This window comes from Arabidopsis lyrata (assembly GCF_000004255.2).
Source record: "Arabidopsis lyrata subsp. lyrata unplaced genomic scaffold ARALYscaffold_3, whole genome shotgun sequence".
Classification (NCBI taxonomy): Eukaryota; Viridiplantae; Streptophyta; class Magnoliopsida; order Brassicales; family Brassicaceae; genus Arabidopsis; species Arabidopsis lyrata.
Genome location: NW_003302553.1, coordinates 21,362,852 through 21,389,539, shown reverse-complemented (window position 1 = coordinate 21,389,539; position 26,688 = coordinate 21,362,852). Strand labels below are relative to the sequence as shown.

The following is a 26,688-nucleotide window of genomic DNA, read 5'->3' as shown; positions in this document are numbered from 1 at the left end:
TGATTTTAAATCTTAGTTTCAATTAGTTTTCTCTATTTTGCATTCATTTTTAGGCATATAGTTGTGCATATACATGTGAATTTGTCTTTCTTAGGTTTATGGAATGGATCATGAAGAGTTGAAGATATTTGTAGTCTTATGAGCAAAAAGGAGGTGGAATGAATCAAAATAGTGAAATAATGATCAAAAGAAGATCAAGAGGAGGCAAAGAGAGAGAAAATCAAGATTACAGATTGGATTTACTGAGCGATCGATCACTAATAAAACATTTAGTTTGATTACATTTACAACATACTGTATGTCATTATAATTTTTTTTTAAAATCTTATGTTTGCCTAAGTTACTGAAGGATCTTGAAATTAATATTAAACAACATAATATATGCGCATATCTATGGTTAATTTATTAATTATCATTCTGCTACAGTTCTACTTTATAGAACTAAACATACTTCTACTACAATTTACGACGTTCACATCACTCAAACAACAAGATTGACACCAGCATTATCCAAAACGAATGCGTTTAAGGTTCGTTTGAAATTCCGATCCTACACAATTAAAAGCATTGGGTCCCGAAAATGAAAGAAAAGCCGAGTCATCGGGTCTGTGTTTCAATGCCACGACAAAATCATATCCACAACTACCATCTCTCATTAATCACCGTAATTAAAGCTAATCTAAAATCAAAACCAATAATCATGCTTTTCAAAAAATTTAATTGCAACTTTCTCTAGATATCATTCATGTAAAAATTACACAATTTCATAAAAGCATGACTCTCGTATACTTCACAGTTCACACTATTACTTCACTTCACCTAATAAAAAAAAATCATTCAACCGACGTGAAATATGCAAAATAATTAAACAATTTTAAAACTAATTAATCAGTCAAAAAAGTAACAATTATTTTCCTTTATATTTTTCAAACCACAACAACACTCCACTATCTCCACTAACACACAATGGCCTCTTCCATATTTCTTCTTCTCCTTCTCTTCTTCTTCTTCCTCTGTTCTCCGATCACTTCCTTTAAAACAGAGAAGAAGACTTTCATTTTCCGAGTAGACAGTGGACTAAAACCGTCAGTTTTCTCTACGCACTACCATTGGTACAGTTCTGAGTTCACTGAAGGTCCACGAATTCTCCATCTTTACGACACAGTCTTTCATGGCTTCTCCGCAAGTGTTACACCAGACGACGCTGAAAACCTCCGTAACCATCCTGCGGTTCTTGCGGTTTTCGAGGATCGTCGTCGTGAACTTCACACCACTCGTTCTCCTCAATTCTTAGGTTTACGTAACCAGAAAGGACTCTGGTCTAACTCTGATTACGGATCTGATGTTATCATCGGTGTTTTAGACACCGGAATATGGCCGGAGCGAAGAAGCTTCTCGGATCTAAACCTTGGACCGGTTCCGAAGCGGTGGAGAGGTGTTTGTCAGACAGGAGTTAGGTTTGACGCTAGAAACTGTAACCGGAAAATCGTCGGCGCTAGGTTTTTTGCTAAAGGACAGCAAGCCGCCATGTTCAGTGGAATCAATAAAACGGTTGAGTTTCTGTCCCCGCGTGATGCGGATGGACACGGAAGTCACACGGCCTCAACCGCAGCGGGTCGTCAGGCCTTTAGGGCCAATATGGCTGGCTACGCCTCTGGTGTTGCCAAAGGTGTAGCCCCTAAGGCACGTATTGCTGCTTACAAAGTGTGTTGGAAAGACTCTGGCTGTCTTGATTCCGATATCCTCGCTGCTTTTGATGCTGCGGTCTCCGATGGAGTTGACATCATCTCTATTTCCATTGGAGGAGGAGATGGAATCCCATCTCCGTATTATCTCGACCCCATCGCTATAGGTTCGTACGGTGCCGCTTCGATGGGAGTCTTTGTCTCCTCCTCTGCAGGGAACGATGGACCAAATGGAATGTCCGTAACTAACTTAGCTCCGTGGATAACCACTGTCGGTGCGGGAACAATCGACCGGGATTTCCCGGCTGATGTTGTTCTCGGAGATGGACACCGTCTCCGAGGTGTTTCACTCTACTCCGGTGTGCCACTCAACGGACAGATGTTCCCGGTGGTTTATCCGGGAAAGAAGGGGATGTTAGCAGCTTCTTTGTGTATGGAGAATTCACTTGATGCTAAGCTTGTGAGAGGTAAAATTGTTATTTGCGACCGTGGAAGCAATCCTAGAGTAGCTAAAGGACTAGTGGTGAAGAAGGCAGGCGGCGTTGGGATGATACTTGCTAACGCCGTCTCTAACGGAGAAGGATTAGTCGGAGACGCTCACCTTATCCCTGCCTCTAACGTTGGATCAAGCGCCGGAGACAGAATCAAAGCCTACGCTTCGACTCATCCGAATCCTATAGCTACAATAGATTTCAAAGGGACAGTGATCGGAGTTAAACCGGCTCCTGTCGTGGCTTCTTTCTCTGGCAGAGGACCAAACGGTTTAAACCCGGAGATTTTAAAACCTGACTTGATTGCTCCAGGGGTTAACATCTTAGCGGCTTGGACAGACGCGGTTGGACCAACAGGGATAGTTTCCGATCGTCGGAAAACAGAGTTTAACATTCTCTCCGGTACTTCCATGGCTTGTCCTCATGTTAGTGGAGCCACGGCTCTGCTTAAGTCTGCTCATCCGGATTGGAGTCCGGCCGCTATAAGATCCGCCATGATGACAACGGCTAGCCTTGTGGATAACTCGAACCGTTCGTTGATAGACGAGTCCACTGGAAAACATTCAACACCTTACGACTTTGGTTCGGGTCATCTTAATCTTGGTCGGGCTATTGATCCAGGTCTTGTCTATGACATAACCAATGTTGACTATATCACGTTTCTTTGCTCCATCGGCTATGAGATGAAATCGATTCAGGTGATCACTAGAACCCCGGTGAGATGTCCGAGAAGGAAACCCTCGCCTGCTAATCTTAATTATCCTTCGATCACGGCTTTGTTCCCAACCTCAAACAGAGGTTTGCTGAGCAAGACTCTGTACCGGACGGTTACGAACGTTGGACAGTCCGAGGCGGTTTATAGGGCGAAGGTAGAGTCACCTAGAGGAGTGACAGTGACGGTGAAGCCGTCGATGTTGGTGTTCACGTCGACCATTAAGAAACGAAGCTATGCTGTAACAGTGACGGTGGATACAAAGAGTCTGGTGCTAGGTGAGACCGGTGCGGCATTTGGTTCGGTTACTTGGTTTGACGGTGGAAGACATGTGGTTCGGAGCTCAGTTGTGGTGACGCAGATTGACCCATTGTGAGTCAGGGCGGGTCAGGCCGATCATGACTAATGAATGAATCTTGTATGCCAAGTAACTGTAGAAGTTTTAAGGTTCTTATTAGTTGTTCCCTTTTTTCTTCTTAGCTATATTTATATTTGCCGTTTGTGTTTTTCACATTCCTCATATATCAAAGGAGAAACATATAAAAAAAAACTCTTTGTAACTCACTAAAAAAGAAAGAACAAAAAAAAAATGTGTGCCTTCTTCTTGCTTACAAGAGGAATCCACTTGAGTTACAAGATCACAAAAAACTCACACACACAAACCCAAGAAGAATTCTCTATACCTTCAAATTGGTTACATTTTAAAAACAGCTCAGACTTGGACTTCACTCTACACATCAACCTTTTTTGAGCTCACTCCATAGGCCCATGTACAAGCCATACTTGAGACCCAATGCTCATTGATCAGACAACTGAAGATGTAGCTGCAGTCTGATGAAGTTGTTGAATGAGTTAAGAAGTAATACACGTTTTTGTCTGATGGAGTTGCTGAATGATTCAAGAAGTAAGTCAAGATGCGACTATTTTTGTGTGAGTGTCGGTTTCTAGAAGGTTTGAGAAGATATGTTTGGAGCGTGTTTAGAGGATGAATCACAAAGGAAAAAGGACTTAAAGAGATTTGGAAGACTTGATGAAAGTGGAGTTTGATGAGAAAAAGGAAAAGTATAAAAGGAAATTTACTTTTTCTTATGGAAATTGAAAATCTTCTCCTATGGTGATTAGGAAATCGTTTTGGCTATATAAAGAGGAGTGGAAGACGTCTTGGAGAGGCAAGAAAGCTAAGGCATAAAGAAGAAATCTTTGAGAGCTTTCGGTGAGATTGTGTGCAACTTAGTTTTGCGGGTTTGTGCTTGTGTGATCAAGTGGTTTGTTTAGAAGTCTAGGCTCAAGGGGAGTTTAGCTCAGGGTTAGGTTATCCTGATTAAATCTAGACTCAAGGGGAGTTTAGTTAAGGGTAGAGATTATCCTTAAGGTTTCACGTTATAGAAGGGAGCGGTAAATCAAGAGGGTTGGGCTTGTTTTACGCGTTTGCGAATTGGTTGTAATTTGCTTTCTTGTTCTAGTGAAATCGAAATCTGGACTTGGTCCCGGGCAGTAGGAAAAACCGAACCTCGTTAACAAATTTCTTGTTTCGTTTACTTTCCGCGATTTACATACCTCATCCGCACTTACAACAACATGCCAAAAAGCCTAGATATAGAATTCTAGTTCTTTCTTGCATGATTGTCTCATTGGAACATATTCATAAAGGATTATCTCATTTGAAATGCATGGCTGGCTCTTCGTAGTTTTGTTTGGGTATACAGATATAGTATGTATAGAAAAGAGAAAGACATTAAGAAAATAAATTTTAATATTCTTTTTTTTTCTTCTTTTCAATTAAAAGAAATATGGTCGCTGTCTTTTTCTCTATGAGTGAAGCAGAGATGGTGATAAGATTTGCTGATTTTGTATGTCGGTGTCTATTGGAGAAGCAAAAATGTAATTGACATGTGTGGGGAATTTATAGGAGAATATGGACTATGTAGATCCAAATCAACAATGTTTTTGTTAAATATCAATTATATTTAAAAATATATTTGTATAATAGTTTTAGATCCCGTTCAAAAACGCGGGCGCCTAGCGGGCGCCTAGGCGATTAATCGCCCGCCTAGGCGCTCGGCGCAGCCCAACCGCCGCGATTATAGCCAAATCGGCCATTTTAATCGTTGACCAATTAGTTGACCACTAATCGTTGAAAATCGGATAATAACCGATTAACGGAAAAAAAACTGGACTTTTTTTAAAACGTGGTAGGCCGTAATTACTGAAAGCCCATTGACTGTTTAGAATGAGAAACCTCAACTATTATTTATATAAGCAAAGTTTCCAACAACTCTTACTCCTTACGGATGTGAGACTTTTGTATTACTTGCATTTGTCTTTTTCTTTTTCCAACAATTAATTACATTGCTGACCGTTTCTTCTCCCCATTCATTTTAATTATACTCGTATTATTTTGTTTTGAATGCATAATCATTGACGTTGCCTCCACATTTTATTTTATAATAATAATAAAAGAAATATTTTGGTAATAATCACACGTTAATAAACCAAAAATTATAACTTAGATATTTAAAATATTGTTAATAAAACTAATAAATTTTGAATAGAGTTTCTTTAAACTATAACATTGAACACACCAACATATTAGTAAATTTTGCATAAATGTTATATATATGATTAAAAAAAAGGGAGACTCACAAAAATGCCCATTTTTTAATACCCCTTTTCAAAAATGCCCCATTTGGCTGTCCATTTTTAAAAATACCCCTTTTTATGTACAAAATGACTAAATTACCCTTCTTTTAATAAAAGCTATCACAAATATATAAGGAAATATAACAAAATTAGGTCCACAAAATACAAAATATTTTTTGGCGGGAAAAGTGATCCCGCAATTTTTCCCGCCAAAACACTTGTAAAAACTTGTAAAACCTTTAAAATACCTTGTAAAATTTTCCCGTAAAACTTTTTCCCGCCAAAAAATTTTCCCGCCAAAAAATTTTTTTTGCGGGAAAAGTGATTCCGCAATTTTTTTGGCGTTAAATTTTTGGCGGGAAAATTTTTCCCGCCAAAAATTTACAAGGTATTTTAAAGGTTTTTTACAAGGTATTTTAAAGGTTTTTTACAAGGTATTTATAAGGTTTTACAATGTATTTTAAAAGGTTTTACAACGTATTTACAAGGTATTTATAAGATATTATAAGATTTTACAAGCTATTTTATAAGGTTTTTACAAGTTATAAGGTTTTTACAAGTTTTTTATAAGGTTTTACAAGTTATAAATACCTTATAAAACCTTATAAGTACCTTGTAAAACCTTTTAAAATACATTGTAAAACCTTACAAAACACTTGTAAATACTCTGTAAAACCTTTAAAATACCTTGTAAATTTTTCCCGCCAAAAATTTTTCCGCCAAAAAAATTTCGCAAAAAAAATTGCGGAATCACTTTTCCCGCAAAAAAATTTTTTGGCGGGAAAAATTTTTACGGGAAAATTTTACAAGGTTTTTAAAAGGTTTTTACAAGTGTTTTGGCGGGAAAATTGCGGGATCACTTTTCCCGCCAAAAAATATTTTGTATTTTGTGGACCTAATTTTGTTTCAAATAAGGGTAAAATGGTCATTAAAAATTAAAAGAGGGCAAACTTAAAAATGGACTCTCAAAGGGGGCATTTTTGAAAAGGGGTATTGAAAAAGGGGCATTTTTAACAATTTCTCTAAAAAAAATCATAAAACTAATCCCCGATTAATCCCCGTTTAATCTCCGATTTTCTTGCTAGGCGCTAGGCCCACTCCAAACGCCCGACTAACGCCTAGCGATTTTTTAAACATGGGTTTTAGATAATCAGATTATCTATATCAAAATTTAATATGGTATGTCACGATCTTAATACTTGTAATGCACAAACCTATTGCGGACATAAAGATCATATTGATAGTACATAAATGGTCCCTTCGACAATAATATATGCTCAATAAGAATTTGAATGAATCCAAGTTGACGCGGAGGCAAATTAGACCCAAACTTGACTACAAAAAGAAAAGTTGACTTTAAAGAGACTAATGTCGACGTCGTTAAAGATGGACAAATCTAATCTCTTCTTCATACGTAATTGTCCAAAGTTATCTTCTTACCAACTGTACTATTGTTAATCTCAGCTTTCAATATCTCAAACATGGCCAAAATTTGTGCTTTCTACTAAACCACGCACAACAAATTTATATAGAAGACGTATAAAAATAAAGTCTCTCATAGATGTATAACATCGTTTCTAGTAAAACAAATTCGTAACTTTTATGTTTGCTTAACCGACAAAAATATATAAACAACAACACAATCAAAAACACAAACGTCATAATTAAAGGATAGTGCTGGTAAGACTGAAGGAAAAACTCAAAAAGGTAAGCACTAACCAGCAATAATTAAACATTAATCAATAACCTAATTAACGTTAATTATTGACAAAGTGAGTCAAATCATATACTCTTGATTAATAAATTTATTTGGCACGATCTTGGATAATATCGAAACCCATCTCTGTCGGATCAGTGGCTTGAAGCTCATAGTGAATCCCTTCCAACACTCTCCTCAGCCCATCTTTCGACGTTGCGTACAATATCTTTGCCCTTATCTTTGATGCCTCCGGTGACCTATAAATTACCATTTTACCCTTAGCCATACGAATATACAGGGGTATAATTGTAAATCGACGTCTCCGGCGATGTAACTCCGACAAAAACATATAATTATACTATTATACCCTTCAGCCAAAACGAATGTTTAAGGATTTAGCGTTGCTATGAGGCAAGAATATTACGAAATACCTGTTTTACCCTTGGTTGTAACTTGAATTAAGAGGGGTATAAAGGTAAATTGGACTAACCATGCAATGAAGAAAATCTTGCTCTTGCGGCAGTTATCGACGGTGACGAAGTCGAAATCAAAGACAGCGTAACGACAGTCATCCACCGGTAAAGAAGCGGCAAGATCGTGGTAGCTTTCACCGGCGCCGCCGACTTTATCGACCGTGACTTTACGTGACTTTTCTTCGATCTTGAAAATGATGTATCTATGAATTTTCTTCCATTTCATCTCCATGTATGAGCTCGTACACTCATCCGTCACACGCATCCCCGTCGTCGCCTGCGAAAACGTGTGATGATCATCATTATCTATTTGAAAATCAGATCAAGAATCTTTAAACGTAGGAAAACAAATTTGAATTTTACCATCTTGAAAGCCATCGCCATTGTTGCTAAAGATTAAAGTTTGATTCTTTTTCTTCTTTTGTCTCTTTCTCTTTTTTTAGGCGTGGAGAGCTTTTTGTTCTGTTCAAATGGTAAGACTTTGAGGTCTTTATATAAAAAGTTATGCCTATACAAATGCGATCACTATTTACTCTTATTACAAACTTATCCTTGTCAACTTTTTTCGTTAGAGACGAATATTTTTGTTCTTTTTCTCGTCGGCATATAAACGTCACCGTGTGCTCTGCACTAATAAATCTTGTCAGCAAATCTTATCAAAAAATAAGTAATTACTTGCTTTTTTTTCTTGTTTTTTCAAATGATTTATTTGCGTATGGAATTTGGATCAACATTTTCATTTTTCAAAGAATTTATCAACCATTTGAAAAAAAAAATATGATAGATTAGTTATTCAGTATTGATCTTTGAAAACTGTTCTCGTGGGTACTCTCTTCACCACTTTTTTTTGTGAACCTCTCGTCACCACTATGATTATAGGGTGCCCGACTAAGCACATTATGGGATTAATACAAAGAAAATTAAAGTATATATAAAGGATACGGGACAAGAGAAATAATAGGTCAATGCTTGCTTATATGCAATTATAATACTTAGAAAAAATGTGACGCTAGGAATGGAGAGAGTGGTCCCAATGAATAGAAGTGGATCTCCAAGTAAAACCAACACCAACAATTTCATTGATCTTTACAATTTCGTGTTACTCAAAACTCAAGTGACACTTTACGTGAAAGCTAAGAATTGAGATATAGATGTCATATTATTCCATTTTTGTTTTCGTTAGTTTTTCAACTTCTATTATTGGTATATAAGTTGACAATTCAAACAGATAATTCAGCGATGAGATGGGGCATCCGAAACAATAATAGTCTAATAGTAATAGGTAAGAAATTATTAGTATTATATGTTGGGATAGTACAAGCACAAATGTATTCATATTAATATGTATATAATACTATAGTTTTTGTATTGATCTTGATTGTAAAATGGGTCCATAGATTCTAAGATAAGGATACGTTAAAGGTCACTACACAATTTCAAGATGTTAGTTAAATCCCGAAACCATTCGAGTCTTCCCTATGAAATTGTCCAATGCATGAATGGTACATATTGAGCAACTTCACAACATTGGTACTATACCATATATAGATATATATACGCACAAGTGCATACATGACATAAGTAAATAAATAAAAATGGATATCAATTTGCGTATATGAGTACGCGAGTGTACGTGCACGCTCACCTAATAAAAGATCATTCCTAAAGACCTAACATTAAAATCTAATGTTAGGTGAGCAAATATATGGCCACGTAAGGTCGACAAGCCTTTCACCACCAATCCTTTTCCGGTTTTTAACATTTTTGGTTTCAGGGGGAAAAGAAAATCAAATTTAAATCAAAATCTATAAACGATTCTGATTCTGTTGGGAATTGAGTCCTTGATTAAACCTGCACCAAAGGAGAAAGCTTTAGTGGGAAGGAGAAGAAGAAGAAGAAGAAGAACAGAGCAAAGAGAAGAAGATGTCAACGACAAAGAGGAAAGTCAACACAAGAAGAAACAAGTTGGGCTTGTGTTGTTTTGAGATAATAAGTGATTGGGCTAATTGTTTTGTTAGACCCAAAATGAGTAGTGTGTTATGTTAAAGTCTAGCTAGTGAAGACTAGAGTTGTGTAAGAGTTGTTGTTGTACCTTGCTTGCTTGTAAGCTTGGTTATACCCTAGAGTAATGATGTCTAAAAGTAAGGTCTAGGTCTAAGTATAAGTATGGTGCAAGTGTGTGTACTAAGTAGAGGTAAACTAGTATAAGTATGTGTGTGTATGTCTTGTAAGAAGTATCCTTGTGATCCATTAATAAAATGTAGACAATTAAAGTAAAATGTGTTCTTGTTTTCTCTTTAGAACAAGTGAACACAAACGAGTAAGAAAGAGTGAAAGATAGAGAGATTGTGAGAATTCCAACAGATTCATTATGATTATTGGCTAATATGATTTCGGAAGTGTATTTTTGGGTTTAACTAGTTTGCAGAAAATATGTTCAATGTTTCTTTAAAACTGGATAGAATTTGGTTTATGTTATGGTGGAGAAGATATAATAGAAAGAAAACGTATTTGAGGAGCTATATAGATTTACTGTCTTACTCCATCCAATTTACAAAAATAGTTTTTGTTATCCTTTTCATATAATTGGGTTAATGTTGTTTGAGATAACTCTAAAAAGAAACAATAAATCACTAGGCCTTGATGTAGTACTAATTAATCACAAGGAACATAAACATGATTTTTATAGTGGACATAATAGATCATTCGGCGTTTGTTATTTCGAGGGTTCGACTACGTGTTTGTAGTGGCTTGTCTTTAAATATGACTGCTAAGTGGTAACATGGGTTTAAATTGTTTCATGAATCTAACATATTTAACTTAGAAATATAATCAATATTCATAATTATTAATTTTAAATGAATTTGAGATTTTCAATTTTGATACTAATGATTTTTTTTAATATATTGAGGATATATCGCTAAATATCCGTCGCATGAAATGTGTTCAACAAAATGTTTAAAGGAAAATCTGAATTCTGAAGTGTGCCAACGACGTAATAGTTTCTGCGAGTGAAGCTCAAGAAATGTGATTCGTGATGGTTTTTTGGGCTAAGAAATATATTGTAGGCCCATTTTTATACTGTTCAAATTGTGACCAATTTTATTTGGGCTAATCCTCCGTACTGCATACACATTTTGGAGAAAAATGTATTTTGATCCGAAGAAATTGTGAAGTGCGTTTTTATATCTCAATAAAAATATAATATTTTTCTCAATTCAACGCTAAAATAATTTAAATAAACTATTCAGATAACTAAATTTGAGCGTAAAACTATATTGACTTAAACAAAATTAGTCAACTACGATGGCAACGATGTATCATTTTATCTTTATCAGATGACGTCATTTTGGTTATTTGAGTCCATAAACTGAATCGAACGACGTTGTTTTGGTCATTTGAGTCCATAAATTCAATAAAACGACGATGTTTGATTAAGACAAAATAACAATTGGTAAATATAAAATGACACCTTGTTGTCACCGTGTTAAGTTTATAAATTCAAATGACCAGAACGACGTTACCTACCGTCGGCATCGTATCCTCTAAGTGAGCGAAAACAAATGGTTACCTATTTCTTTTTAACTCAATGTAGTTTTACGTTCAAGTTGAAAAGTCTGAACAATTTATTTAAATTATTTTAGCATAGAAGCTAAAAAAAACATTGTATATTTGTTAAGATATAAAAACGCAATTTAAATATTGTTGAGTTTGAAATATATCCTTTTCCCCACATTTTGGGATTAGTTGGATCGTTGAGGTATATTTACTTCTTGGCCATTAACACACATATACATACATCACCAGGCAAATTAAATGACACAAACAGGTCCAATACAGAGTTCCAACCTATAAGATTATTAAATCACAAAATCTAATTTCTAACTTCAAAATATCTAAAGCTTAATTAGACTTCACCAAAGTTCATACCGTGACATTTCACACACCACTGCTACACCTTAATTAGTTTGTCTATGAATTTATAAGTTTGTCTTTTTTTTTTTTTTTATAAACCTTATCGGTTGATCCGGTCTGCTTCGGTAGTAACGTACCGAAGTGTTTCAGAGTAGACTTCTCCCCGAAGGGCCACCACACTGTCTGTCTCGAGTTTGGAATGCTTTCCGACTAATGCCAGGGGTAGCCAGATCGTCTGTTACTGGACTACCAGATAAACTGCTTGGGCCTTTGGTCCAAGCCCAGACTTTCCATACAAATGTATTTTTTAGTCCACACAGCTGTGGTCCAGTGGTTGTTGAGAATTTGTGAAAGGTTTGAAGGAACTAATCAAGGTTCGATTGTGAAAAAATTGAAAGATAGATATTTAATTCTATGCACCAAAAAAGATATCTAATTATTTTTTATTTGGTTCTTTTTTTTTGGTGTGTCGCCAATTGTTTTCGTTGTTAATAACGAATTGTAATTCTCCCACAAATTAAAGAAAAAGTGCATGAATGATGAGTCATGAGTTTCAATTTGAGCCGCAAGTCAATGGTCACCCACCGGCCTTACTGCTGTGGCTTGTACCTGTAGGTAGGTAAGATATTTTCATACGTCACTTAATTTTTTCTAGATTTATTATCTGGTTTTTTTTTTTTGTTTCATTTGTATTTTTTTTAAAAAATTATTATTGTCTTTTCTTGGTTTTAATTTTAGCATTTTTTATAGTTAATATCTTTATATTAGTTTCTTCTTGGTTTTATTTTAGAGAATATACTCTATAGTGTATAGAGTACCCAAAAAAAAACAGCTGGATATATTTGTCTTCGTGGTTCATAAAATATTTGATCTTAAGAAGAGTAAAATAAGCTTACCTTTTTATTTTGGCACATTTGATTAGATGCGGTGCGATTTTTTTGATTAATTTTTTTTTTTATATAGTTTACCGCAACATGGTTATTTAAAAACTAAAGGATACAATTTGCATTATTGCATAATTGTTAAATAGACAAGCATGAAGCATAACGCTGTCCTATATGCTTTTTGTAAAGTAATGGCGTTTGGAGACAATCCAAGGCCACTTGTAGAACGCTACGGTCCTTTTCACGTCGTACACTTATTAGCAGCCAATATCTCTCTATCTTAATTAGGATTAGTAAGAGCAAACCAATTTGTACACTTGTTAAGTGATTTTTTTCGGATTTCATTTATAAATTACTAATTTTTAACATTTTAGTTAGTGGGTGGGAAAGTTGTGTTTACTGAGGCAAAAATGTAATGAACGCAATAATCTTACTATTAAAATTATTGTAAAGAAAAATACTCATATTCAATGGGAGATGAGCGTTTAACATCCTTTCAGTGCTGCTAGGTTTTGGGATTTGACTACAGATACGTCTTTCTAAGTGTTGTGGAAGATAGAAGTTTTATTAAAATCAGATAAAAAGCTATAGAAACTCATAATCAATCCGTTCTCAACGACAACATGGATGCGAGTTGTTTGGACATTCTTTAATAGGATTCTAAAACAGTATTTTAGTGTAATTTTTACACTAAATGCTTTAAAATGGAACTCCAAAATGTACACTATTTTAGTGTGAAACTATTAACAATTTATGTCACACCAAATTTAGTGTGATACTATTTTATTGTGAATTTATGTGATACCAAATTTAGTGTGATACTATTCATATCGCTAATACCTATTCACTTATTTTATTTAAAAAAATTAAAGAAAAATATAAAATAATATAAGGAATATATATAATGATATATTATAAATCGAGACGGTTTATTTAATAATGATATTTTTTATATTATGATGTATTCAAATAGTAATATTATTATGTATTCTTAAAATTATATATTAATGTAATATGTTTTTAATCTGATGTAAGTATATAATAATATGTATTAATCAAACTATTAAATAATAAAGAAACTCTTTAATTAATAAGATAATAGTAGATAGTATTATTTTAGTCTAATATTTGGTGTTGTGTTTGGAGAAATTAGTGCTAAAACTACACTAACATGGTGTAATTTCAACATTAAAATAGTGTTTAGCCTTGGAGTTTATTGCCCTTCGACTAAGCAAAAGATTTTGCAGTTCCCTATGCTCTATTCTATCAGTATCGAACCTCACAAATAAACTTTTGAAAACTATTACTAACCCTTAATAAAATTTGAGAATGTATTAAATGTAATAATAGATAAAAACACTAAGTATCAACTTTTGATAGAATCTTAGTCCATCTCCAATGTATTTTTCTATTTTTAGCTCTATCTCTATAATAGAGGTAAATTTTCTCTATTTTTACTTCAATGTGTTTCTATATTTTTTCCTCTAAAAAGTTAACTCTATTTATAGGGGAAAAAATAGAGATTCTCTATTCTCACCTCTATATATAGAGAAAAAAATAGAAATCTCTATTTTAGAGGTGAGAATAGAGGTGGTTGGAGTATATTTGCCTCTAAAATAGAGTTTAGAGACAAATATAGAGGTGAGTTGGAGATGATCTAAAATGTGTTAACAAAGAAAAAAAAACTTAAAGATGTGTTTCTTTAAAGTTCTTACACTATGAACCAAGAATTTTATATATTTGTCGTAGGTTTTATGATTTATTTTTGGGTGTCATTCGGAAAAAAAAAAAGGTTAGCTGTAAAAAGAAATAATACACAACATTACAATATACCATGCTGTTAGGTTCCTCTGTCGTCTCTCTCAGCCATTTGGATCCATTTGAAGAAAAATGAGGCCTTGAGGAAGACAGCCTGGACCTACCAAAGAGAGAAAGTTTCAAATTCAATAATTTGAGTCTTATCAAAATATAATAAGTAAATTGTGATAACCAGCTCTCACGATAATCAGATTCATGCAGCTGATCTCTATTATTGATGATATACATATATCGTCTTTATCAATCTATTTTCTCTCTTGTCGTTCTAGTTTTCAGGTTAATATCAATATATTTATCTCGTGTCTCTATCACTTATATTTTATTTCTTTTATGGATAATCAAGTTAGCAAGTTGCATGAATTTCATTAACCATATATGTTCTTAAGTACATTTACGCCAATAAAGGTTTTGCGCATTTTTGCCAACATCTTTTTTTTTTAGCCATATGCCTTTATTTTTGTCACTGTAATTATATTAGAAGATGAAAGTATGATACAACACTTACACACCAGAACGTCAATCATACTAAGATGAGACCTTGACCACACCACAAAAGAATAGACCTTAACCAACCTTACAAGGATCTATACAAAAGAATATGCTCCCCCACTCGAGCCATATAACCAACAAAAACTCAAAATCAAACAGGAATAAATGCACTTTCTTCAGCAAACAAACCTCTCAGCCAAGAGGGATGACTAGTCGCAACATAAGACTGCAGCCTGCACTCATTTGTGACACTCTGAGCAATAAGATTGGCACCCCTGTTTGAAGATGAATTTTCCAAAATTAATTTCCAGTCTACGAAAGATTTAAGAAAAAAAAGTGCCTCCATAGAATGATAACTAAAAGAAGGCTATGCAGTAGGTTTGGTAATCACCTTAACCAAAACCTCATCCTGCAATGCAAAAATCACCTTGTCAACACAATGACTCCTCATGCTATCAATCGCCCACATCAGACTTTTGACTTGTGCTTCAAACTTATCCTTAACCAAGGAAAAAGCTCTCCTACTATGGAGCAGTACCAAACCTGCATGATCTCTTAACACCCACGTACAACCAGCCAACTTGTTTCTTTTGGACCAAGACGTCCCTACATTACACTTGAACCAATTCAAAGGAGGAGCTTTCCATAGCTTAATACCTAAACTCTCCGAAGGAACCTGCTCCACACTCACACCAAGCTCTGCATTTACAAGTTCAAAATCACTCTCATCCTCCAACTTCTGAGATTCAGACCATTCTAACCAATCTTCTTTGACTTTTTGAGCAAATTCCAAAGGTGAAAAACCTTTACCTTCAAAGAAAGCAAGATTTCTATTCTTCCAAATTCTCCATAAAGTCCAGGGGAATGAACTCCTTAGTTCCTCAGGCCAAAGTGAATTGTTCCTATTCATTAACAGATAATGAATATTAGAGAAGATAGAGCCATTACGAAAGCCAAATTCAGGAGAAGGAATTCCTGTAAGAGCCCAAATCTGCCTTGACAAAGAACAACAAAACATCACATGATTCACAGTCTCTTCATCACCACCACAAATCTGGCACCTTTCATCAATCTTCATCCCCTTATGATTTAGAGCTGCTGTAACCGGCAAGGCACCAGAGAGAGCCTTCCAGAGAAAGACCTTTATCTTCGGATCAGTTGGCAAATCCCACACAAGAGCTTTTAAAATATTTGTAGAAGGAAGTTGGCTTGCTTCCAATCTAACCTGAATGTTATTTGTCTGAGATGCTAACCAATAGGCCGATTTAACAGTAAAATCACCACTCTTATTATGTTTCCAAGAGTAGAAATCATGTAAATCAACAACAGGTTTGATCTTCTTGATTCTCTGAATATCTCCTGGAAAGAAGTTGTCAGCAAGTTTCTGAGGATCCCAGTCCCTTTTCACCCTACCAATCAACTCAACCACTCTGAGATCCGGGTTGAAAAAGTAATTTTTCCTATAAGGCGCTCTCCAACCCTCATCTTCTATCCATTCATCAATCCAAACCTGAAAAGACTTCCCATTTCCCACATTCTTTTTTAGACCAAGACACAGCAGCTCCCTTCCAAAAATAATACTCCTCCAGGCAAATGACGGCCTTGAACCCAAACCCGCATTCAAGAAATCAGAATCTGGGAAATACCTACTCTTCATCAGTCTTGCAAGCAAACAGTCAGGAAAATGAAGAATCCTTCATGCTTGTTTTGCAAGAAGAGCTTGATTAAAGGTCTGAATGTTCCTAAAACCTAACCCTCCTAGGTCCTTTGGTAAACAGAGCCTTTCCCAACTTTGCCAATGAATCTTACTTGAATTCTCAGTATTACTCCACCAAAAATCTGCCAAGGCACTGGAAAGATTGTCACAAGTCGTCTTTGGCAACTTGAAGCAAGACATAGCAAAAACAGGCATAGCCAAGGCCAGAGATTTCATCAACACCTCTTTACCTCCTTGAGACAGAAACTTTGAAAACCAACCAGACAGTTTTACCTTTAACATATCTTTAATATATCCTAGCAATTCCACTTTAGATCCACTAAAGCATTTAGGCAACCCCAAATAAGTACCAGCCCCTCCTTCTGATAGAATACCCATTCTATTTTGAATTTCTGTCTTGAGAAACAGAGGAGTCTTGGCCCCAAACGAGATGGAAGACTTACTGAGATTAATGCATTGTCCTGTGGCTGCACCATACCGATTAAGAGTATCCTGAAGAAAAATACATTGATCCAAAGAGGCTTTACACATAAATAAACTATCATCAGCGAACAACAGGTGATGAACCTCCGGACCCCCATCAGAAAACTTGATCCCTTGCAATTTTCCTTCTCTTTGACCTTGATTGAGCAGATGTGTGAGACCCTCCGTATACAAGACAAACAAAAATGGTGAGAGCGGATCACCCTGTCTAATGCCTCGCTGTGGAGTAATAAGTCCAAAAGGTTGGTCATTGATCAAGACCGAGAAGGTGACAGAAGAGACACACTTCATAATCCACACAACCCATTTTATATGAAACCCCATAGCAATCAAAAGAGATCGCAAATAACTCCACTCAACCCTATCATAAGCTTTCGACATATCCGTCTTCACTGCCATAAATTGAGAAGAGACATCCTTATGAACATTGAGACAATGGACCACTTCATGAGCAACTAAAATATTATCTGTTATCAACCTTTCAGAAACAAATGCTGATTGATTAATAGAAACAATCTGAGGAAGGATGGGTTGTAACCTTTTCACCAAAATCTTAGAAATAGCCTTGTAAAGAACAGAACAAAGACTAATCGGCCTCAAATCAGTCATCTCAGTGGGGTGATGCGTCTTTGGCAATAAGTAGAGATGAGTGTAGTTCCATTCAGCTGGGAATTCACCATTATCAAAGAAACCTTGGATCTCCTTAGTAACCTGCTGACCCACAATATTCCAATACCGTTGGAAAAACAACGCCATCATTCCATCAGGACCCGGGGAGCTTGAAGCCTTGATTGAGAAAATCGCATCTTTAACTTCATCAGCCGAAACCTTTTCTACTAACTCATTATTCATATCCTCTGTAACTTTCGAAGGGAAATCAGAGAACCAATGATGAAAGCTCTGCGGGTTTGAAGATTTAAACAAATTATTAAAGTAATCAATGGCAACTTCTCCTTTAGCAGCCTCAGATTTTTTTTCAATGCCATGAACATCCTTGAGAACTTCAATTCTTTTCCTGGCTCTGTTCCCTTTAACAGCCCCATGAAAGTATTTGGAGTTTCTGTTACCCGATCTTAGCCATTGTTGCCTACTTTTTTGTCTCCAGTAAACTTCTTCATTTCTGTAAGCCTTAGCCAATTCCCTTTTTAAAACATGAACCTGTTGCAGGTTAGGCCACATTTCCGACTGGACTCTTTCCAAAACCTCTTCACAGTGATGAATCTTCTCTTTTGAATTCATGCTGTTCTTTTTTTTCCAAGAGCTTAGAGCCTTCCTGCAATCCCTCAACCTTTGAGAAACCAAAAAAGCAACATTATTACTTCTCGGCTTCCAAGCTCTTGCAATGGCCACTTTTACCTCAGCTTTATGAAGAAATCTTTTATCAAAGCGAAATTGATCTTTGTAGCTATCTTGAGACATCACCAAACTGAGCAAAATAGGTCTATGATCCGAACCTCTCATATCCAAAAATGCTTGATTGGAAGCAGGGAAATGATCCATCCACTCTTTATTACCGAAAGCTCTGTCTAACCGACATTGTATCCAATGGTCACCTCTTCTACCCGCCCAAGTAAACATGTTACCAGAACTAGCCAACTCTACCATTCCACAAACATCTAACATCTCAGAGAAAGGTTTAAGAAACTTTCAATTCTTCTTGGCCCGCCAATGTTTTCACCATTATTGAGAATAGCGTTGAAATCACCAACCATACACCACCTATCTCTTCTTCCCACTCCAAAACGACTGAGTCTTTCCCAAACTCCACTTCTCATACTACTATCTGGATCTCCATAAACACAAGAAAGGAAAAAATTTGATGATCCATACTGCACTTGAACATCAATCAAGTTTTTATCCTCAAATAGAAAATCCAGCTGAATACTACTTTTCCAAAGAAGTGCCAACCCTCCACATTTACCGACAGGCTCCACTGTGAAAAGTCTATCATAACCCAAAATACATTGCAAGTCCACCAAACTATCTCTACACTACATGGTTTCCATAAGAAACAAAATCTCAGGGAAGTGCTTTTTACGCAACTCCTTGAGCCGAGGAATCACCAAATCTTGCGACCGTCCCAATCCTTGGCAATTCCAGCTGATGATGCTCATTGGACATTAGGCAATCCCCCCTTTGGGATCACCTCTTGAGGATTAAGCTTTACCAACTTGACAGTGCTTGTACCCTCATCATCTGTTTTTCTCTTCTCCTTGATTCCCTTCAATAAACCCATAGACACATCAGGAAACTCCATCCCTAATCCTGGGATGAGAGGCTTTAATTTTCTGGTGCTTTTAGACGGTCTCTTTCTCGGCTTAACCTTAGCCTTCACAGAAACAATCCCGGATGATTCAGCTTCACAGAAGCCAGATTTGAAACCCGTCGAATTGTTTTGAAAAGGCTGAGAAAGAGCTAGGAAGGAACCAGAGGCTTCCATCGTTTGAGTAGGAACCGATTCAACAAGCTACATCCTCTCAGATTCACCAGACTTGAGAGGAATCACCAACTCAGAGCTCGAAGGAAGAGACAAAAAATTAGAGGGAGCAGCAGCTTCATAATTAAACACAATGCCTTTACCTCTGGATATATCCTGATGAAAGATCGGAGGAGGTTCAAGCATCAGAATAGATTTTTTAGCCAAAGGATCCTTCTCCACCTCACTAACTGATTTTATCACCTTATCAATACGAAGTAGCTTTTCATCAGCATTTGCAACTCGAAGATATTGTCTCATCCCTTCTAAGACCTCAAGAGCAATTCTATGTCTACCCGTAGAAGGATCAACACCCACTTGATCTTCCAACAAAACACCAAAGAGAGGATCAGACTCTTTAAGAACAAGCTCTTTTTTATTCCTTTTAAAAGGCTTCCCAGCTCTCCTAGCCTCAGCATCCTCTTGACGCTTTTTAAAAATAACCGGGCATACGTCATTTTCATGAGTCATACGCTGACACTCGTAGCAACGCTTCTGAACCCTCTCATATTCAAAGAATACATTAGCTGTACCTCCTTTTGGAAGATTCACCAGCTTTGCCCTTCTCAAAGGTCTTGAGACGTCAAACGAAACCTTCACTCTAACAAATTCCTGAACCTGAGCAATACTCGGATCAAAAGCTACTTCAATAACTCGACCAATCTGTTCACCCAAAGTAGAGATAGCTAACTCCGTATAGAAGTTGATAGGAAGATTCCACATTTGGATCCAGATTGGGGTAAACTGCAAGTAATTATCAGGAGGATTCTCATACCATCTATCCACCACTATAGCCCACTCATTGAAAGTATGGAACCCTTTCTCTAACACTTCCTCCAAATCATGCTCAAAATTAAAGAAGAACTGAAATTTTTCCTTGGACAAAGCCACTCCTCTAATCCTTCCAATCTTTTGCCACTTGCGTGGCATATTTCTAATCAAATGCTTTATAGACTGACAATCCGGATTAAGACACCTCCCAACCAAACTCAAAGCATTCCGTTCACAGGAAGAGTTCTCCGGAGGATTTGGCATGTCGAAAGGAACATCCTCTTCTTCAAGAGACATTGCCATCAAAGCTTTATCCATGGCTGAAGACATAACTGGAAAAGAACACTTTTTCAATTACCGATCTGAGAGACACAACCACAAACTAAAGAACCACACTCGAAAATTACTACCCACACTCCAATAGAAACAAAGGAAAGACCCACGATCTAAAATCTCAAAGAAAAACTAGAAGAAACGACGTGAAGAGATAACTTTTGAGTAAGAACCCTAGACTTTTATCTGGGAAGGAGAAGAAAACCAGAAACCAGCGCAGTAAACAGGATAAAATTCACTAAGGGGAAAAGTTTATCCCGGTCAAATCTCTATTCTCAACCTAAAGAAACACTCTAGATTAGAAAGAAGGTCTTAAGAAAATATCTCGTTTTTAATTTTAGCCATATGCCCATATCGACGTTCTATATACTGTAATACTTTATTTTCGGGGATACAACTTAAACATTAACCATATAAAATTATTTTTAAAAATAAATCAATTTTTTATTTACTAGAAGTGAAATATGTAAAGGGTGAGTTATAAATAAAACATTAATGTAAAACATTTCCTGAAATTCAAAAAAATGTATTTTCAGATGTGAATTATATAAATGTGATATTAGAAGACGTTTAGTGATATTTTTTTTTCTAAGAATGTAAATAATTTTAAATAATTTTTTTTTATGAGTTCTTTTTTTTTTTTTTTTGCTACAAATGTTAATATTCATTATATGAAAGTTGAGGTGTTACAAAGAATTTAGACTTAAAAATTTGTTTCCTTGGCAAAAATAAAATAAAAAACAAGGAAACAATGGAGTTGAAACAAAAGATTTTGTCTTCAGCAAAGCCAAAGAGCCATTAAGTTTCCAAAATGACGCTTGTGTCTCCCGGCTGTGATCGTATTGCGAACCAATCTATCCGTTTCTCTGAAGATTGTTGCTGCAGGAATCGAGACAAGATTGTGAATGAGATTGTTTCTCTGCTTCCAGATATTGTATAAAACAGGTTGCGTAACGAGTTTTCTAAGAGCATCACTAACGCTCATCTCTCTATTTCAGTTTCTCATATATGTGTGAACACAACTTTTAAATGTGAACATAAATAAATTCATATTTTATTAATAAATATTTTAGTTAGACTAATTATAGTCGGACATCTGTGAGAAACGTTTCTTAAAGTCTCCCAAAAGAGCGACGACTCTCTCCCTCTCTCCTCTTTTTCCTATTTTTTTCTTTATTTTAATAAAGAGAGACGATGCAAAACATACCCGTTGGAGATGGCCTAAGAAGCTTGGGAGATTTCTCAGCATTTGTCATTGTCCAAACCGTGAGAGAAGACCATGAAGCAAAAACCGTCGGAGTCAAGTGAAGTCTGATCTGGGCAGATCTTAACAAATATTTTTTATGAGTTCATTTACATAATTTGTGTCTTAGACATGCTTAACAAATATTTTTAGTGTAGTCCTCTGCGGCTCTACCTAAGTAGACAAACATAAACTATTTATACATTCGGATCATTGAATTTTGTTGGTGGTTTACTTTGCCATTTAATAAAAAAAAAAAAAAAAAATTGTCAGGAACTAAATTTCTTGGTGTTTGAGTCTCCTCCTATGTCTTCAAATGACGTGTTTGAATCACTATCGTCTGTTTGTGATCCTCGTTTCTGCTGAACTTTCTCCAGACTTAAGCATAGATCAAAGAAATGTGCTAATGATCGATCAGCCAACATAAAAGTCTAATCTTTGTTATTCACCATAACTTTTGTTTCATTGTTATTTACATGAAGTAACCATACACACCTAACATGTCTAAGTTCAGCCGCAAAACAAGGTCACCCACTTGCCTACTGCTTTGGCCTTGTACCTGCATGTAGGTAAGATATTTCCTTGGGTCACTATAATTGATTTTAAACATACTATGATATCTGTTTCTTTTTGTCATTCTTCTTCTTTCAAATATTTTGTTTTGGTTTTATTTCCGCAGTTTCTTAGTTGGTCATTTATTCTCTAATATTTTAAATTTTTCTGATTAGGCTTCTAGATTTAAAATTTGGAGATATTCAGTTCTATTTCAAATTCAGATCTATCTTCAGGATTGAGATTAAAAAAAAAAAACCATTTTTCAGGTAGCTGGCAATTTTTTGTTAATGTAGGTTGTTAGATGCAAGAAAACTTGTATGCCCTATTCATGCAGAATTGGAAACCCTAATATGGGGAATTTTGTACTTTGAAACTTGTTTTATATGGGGAAGTTAAACATTTTGTTTTATTTTACCTTGTTTAAAATGAAATTATAATAGTATATAGTTCATTTGCATAATGCATTGTATATACTATAGTTTGTATAGTTTGACTTCAGTCTGTATAGTTTGGTTTAGGCTCTGGTTAAAGTCTGGTCACTTGTATATAAACCCATCTATTGTAAGTTTACATTAATTGAGTCATGTAAAATTAATGTAAATTAATTTATATACAAATGACCAGGCTTATAACCAGAGTCTAAACCAAACTATACAGACTCAAACCAAACTATACAAACAATAGCATATACAATGCATTATACAAATGAACTATATACTATGAGAGAAATCACATTTTTCGACACATTTGATTCGGTCTAGCATTTGTAGATTTGATTCGACGCGGTGCGATATTATTTTATTTTTTGTTTGATATTAGTGGAACATGGTTATTCGAAAATTAAAATTTGCATAATTGTTTTTATATAATATATATCTTTTGTATACACTAATGGCTTTTGGAGACAATCTACGGCCACTTGTAGATTCCTCTCAAATCAAAGGGAAGACAAAACAATGGTCGTGTATTTGGTTAAGTGATAACTTTTTGTCACTTGTTAAGTGATCACTTTTTTTTGTACAATACGGCTGAGAGAAATTAAGGTTTATGTGTATCCATGTGAAGAAAAACAAGATCATCATATCATTTATTTAGCGGTGGAGGCTGTGAAAGACAGCCTGTTCAAAGTACAATGCCAGTACCAAAGAGATTATTTTCAAAGTTCAAATTTCTGTCTTTTTCGAATGTGATAAGCAAAATGTGATAACCTCTCCCGCAAATCAGATTGATAGCTCAAAAAAATATCTATTATTGATGTAAGATAGAGACTCGTCTTTATCAATCTATTATTCTCTTGTCCCTATCATTTTATAACTGATTCGTATTGTAAATTATATAATTCGCAAGTTGCATGACTTCAACCCTACATGCCTACTTGTTCTCAAATTTACGTCATGAAAACTTTTGCCGCATTATATCAATTTTTTTTACCGTATTGGACCATTTCCAAATTATTATTCTATTTTGGATGTTATAATAAAGTTATTTTCTAGTGTATTACTCAATTTCAACTCAAAAATAAAATACTCTAATATTATTCGAATGTGATTAATGTAGAATTATAATGATTATAATGATTGCAGAATTTAAGAAATATTTAAAGACTTTTCAAAAAGATTTCACAAATTCACATAATTTTTCTACAGAATATAACCGTACCATCTAGGATTTTGAAAGTCGGTCAATCAACCAATAACACTAAATTTTAATATAATCTGAAAGTTATTTAAAGTATTTCTTAATCCAATAACGATTGATTTTGAATGAATTTCTAAAATCATTAATTCAATAACACATGACTTTTAATATAGGTATGTAAACAAATTTCTATAAATATTAAACCAATAGCACGTGATTTTGTTAGAGTCTTTATTAATACAAGATTGAATAACAGTAAAGTTTTCAAAAGTTATAACTCTTTAAAAATCACAAAACCAATAATACTCCTTAAATATATTTTCAAATGCTTCAATAAAGTTAATTTGTTTTCACATACTGGAAATATAAAACTTTTGTAGAAACCCCACGATTATCGTGGGTTGTCTAGCTGTAAACGATTCAACCCCGCATATTAAAAACTATCTTTCTCTTAAGATCTTTTCAACACGATGGCTACAACGTGAATATAGTCAGAAGTGGCCACATTCATTTTATTAAGATAAAATAAAAGTATGAACATGGGTGTTAACTTTATTTACTCACTCTGCTTCGTTTTAGTTGTCGTTTAAGGTTTTTTACACAAATTAAGAAAAACATTAAATTTTCTGTTTTACCCTTTATTAATATATTTTATAAAAAAATCATTGGCCGAAACATTAAAACAGTAGGGATAAAACTGGAATTTTCACAAAACATTTGCATCGAAAACCTAAAACGACAACTATTATGAAACAGAATTTTAACTCTAAAACGACAAGTAAAACGAAACGGAGGGAGTATCATTTATATGAATTTTGGTCTATAGCACGTTCTCTATAGAATTTTAAATAAGTCATTTTTTTTTTTTGGGTAAAATTAATGAAGTCTATGTTATGATTGAGTGTTGCTTTGAAAGTTTATGGCGGAGTCCGCAATCCGTAAATAATGTTTTTACGTTCAGACTAAATGGTATTATGAAGAGTCTAAGGTCTCTTTTAATCATCAAGTCTCTCAGATTCATTAAAATTTGTAAGTGATTAAGGACTAGAAATTGGAGTGTGTAAATACATCAACAAATAGAACAAATAGAAGAGTTTCTCTCATCGCACAAAATGACATCTCGGATTCCCGGAATCAATCGGATGTTGTAATTGGCCATCTCAATTGGTTACATAGGCTCTTTGTTGATGAGAGAGTCTCTCCTTATGTGCTACTCTTGTTGATCTCCCTTATCCCTTTTTTTGGTTATCTTGGTACATGTGTTATTTTCTCTTAACACTAATCTATGTTCACCTTGGCTTTTTTCAAGCTTGGTTTGTAATGTTCCTTTTATCAATATATAAATATACAATCTTCAGACGAAAAAAAAAAAACAAGAATTCAAAGTCTAAGTGTAAATATTTTTCCGTTAGGACAAAAATTCGTCGAAACTCCTTCTAAGTGAAACTCGAACTAAAAGTCTTAAAATTAGACCTTGGAAAATTGAAAGTTCCAAAACAACACCATTATATGTCTAGAGATGATAATTAATCTTTAATGTATATACAATATAACCTCTATAAATTAAGAATGTCATGACCGAGAAATTCTATGAATTTATAGAGGTAGTAATTTATCGATAAATTAATACAGAGATTTTACTAATTTTGTAATTTATTTAAAAAAACTTTATATGAAAAACGGTTTTTTCTTTCTATTTAATATCTTTCTAAAACTAATTACATGTAGAAAAATAATTATTAGTTTTAAAAAACAACACTAACTTTTTTCAATGTACTAAAAATATTAGAATTAAAATCTATCAAGAATTAATACAAATTTAATTTTTTTTACATAGAATATTTATATATGATATATATAAATTACTGTCATAATATATATATATATATATATATATATATATATATATATATATATATATAGATAAGTTTATACACTTATTAATCTATATTATAGGTGAATCATATGTATACAAAGGATTTTTCAAAAAGTTATTATCTTATTAATTTACGATTTATATCATTTTTTACACTAGTTCTAACTCGAGATCAGAAAAATTTATTAATTTATAAAAGTTATTAATTTATAAAAATTATTAATTTATCTAATATTAATTTATAGAATCTAATCATATAATAGACATAAGCCGTGATAAAGATTATATAATTTATAAAATATTTTTTACTTTTCAGTGCATGTTAATTTGTGTTGGTATTAAATAAACGTATATTATTTTAGTTTAGATGAGCAGTCATGTGATGAGTCATAGTTTGTATAGGCGACAAAAATTGTCTATTTACATTTGCTTTATCTATTTAAAGAATAGAGAGGGAAAGGGTTATATAAAAATGCATGGTAAACCAATATTTTTAAAAAAATTCAGGGTTAAACAACCAATAAATGACTTTATTTGAGTAAAATGTGTTCTTGAACAATAAATAGATTTCAATATTTTTATTATTTAAGAAATATTGATGAAAAATAGATTAAAGGTTTATACTATAATTGGCAGACTATATATACATAGAATAGTTTCTATGCGATCATCTTTGTGGGTTGCTAAGATATGGAAGTATCTCATAAAAAAAATTTATTCTGATCGGTTAAAGTAAATGATATGAGTCAAATTAGACCTAAGACTAATCTCTCAAATAAGAGATCAATTG

At 34.4% G+C, this 26,688-nt stretch overlaps 2 protein-coding genes across 2 annotated transcripts; one reads left to right on the top strand and one right to left on the bottom strand.

Moving 5' to 3' along the window:
- Positions 1-944: 944 nt before the first annotated feature.
- On the top strand, positions 945-3,410 carry LOC9320079 (subtilisin-like protease SBT1.6). The gene has a single exon (XM_002886019.2). The coding sequence runs from the start codon at positions 967-969 to the stop codon at positions 3,262-3,264; it is 2,298 nt and encodes a 765-aa protein (XP_002886065.1). The 5' UTR covers positions 945-966; the 3' UTR covers positions 3,265-3,410.
- Positions 3,411-7,066: 3,656 nt separating this feature from the next.
- On the bottom strand, positions 7,067-8,180 carry LOC9322131 (actin-depolymerizing factor 5). Its single transcript, XM_002883965.2, has 3 exons — positions 8,064-8,180; positions 7,718-7,977; positions 7,067-7,484 (listed from the first exon to the last, which is right to left on the bottom strand). Exons 1-3 carry the CDS (start codon positions 8,082-8,084, stop codon positions 7,334-7,336), a joined length of 432 nt encoding a protein of 143 aa, XP_002884011.2. The 5' UTR covers positions 8,085-8,180; the 3' UTR covers positions 7,067-7,333.
- Positions 8,181-26,688: the final 18,508 nt, after the last annotated feature.

Coding starts and splice junctions, on each gene's coding strand:
- LOC9320079 (XM_002886019.2), top strand. CDS start 967: ATGGCCTCTTCCATATTTCTTCTTCTCCTTCTCTTCTTCTTCTTCCTC.
- LOC9322131 (XM_002883965.2), bottom strand. CDS start 8,084: ATGGCGATGGCTTTCAAGATG. Junction 7,978..8,063: donor TGGCGATGGCTTTCAAGATG/GTAAAATTCAAA, acceptor ACGTTTTCGCAG/GCGACGACGGGGATGCGTGT. Junction 7,485..7,717: donor AAGATTTTCTTCATTGCATG/GTTAGTCCAATT, acceptor GGTAATTTATAG/GTCACCGGAGGCATCAAAGA.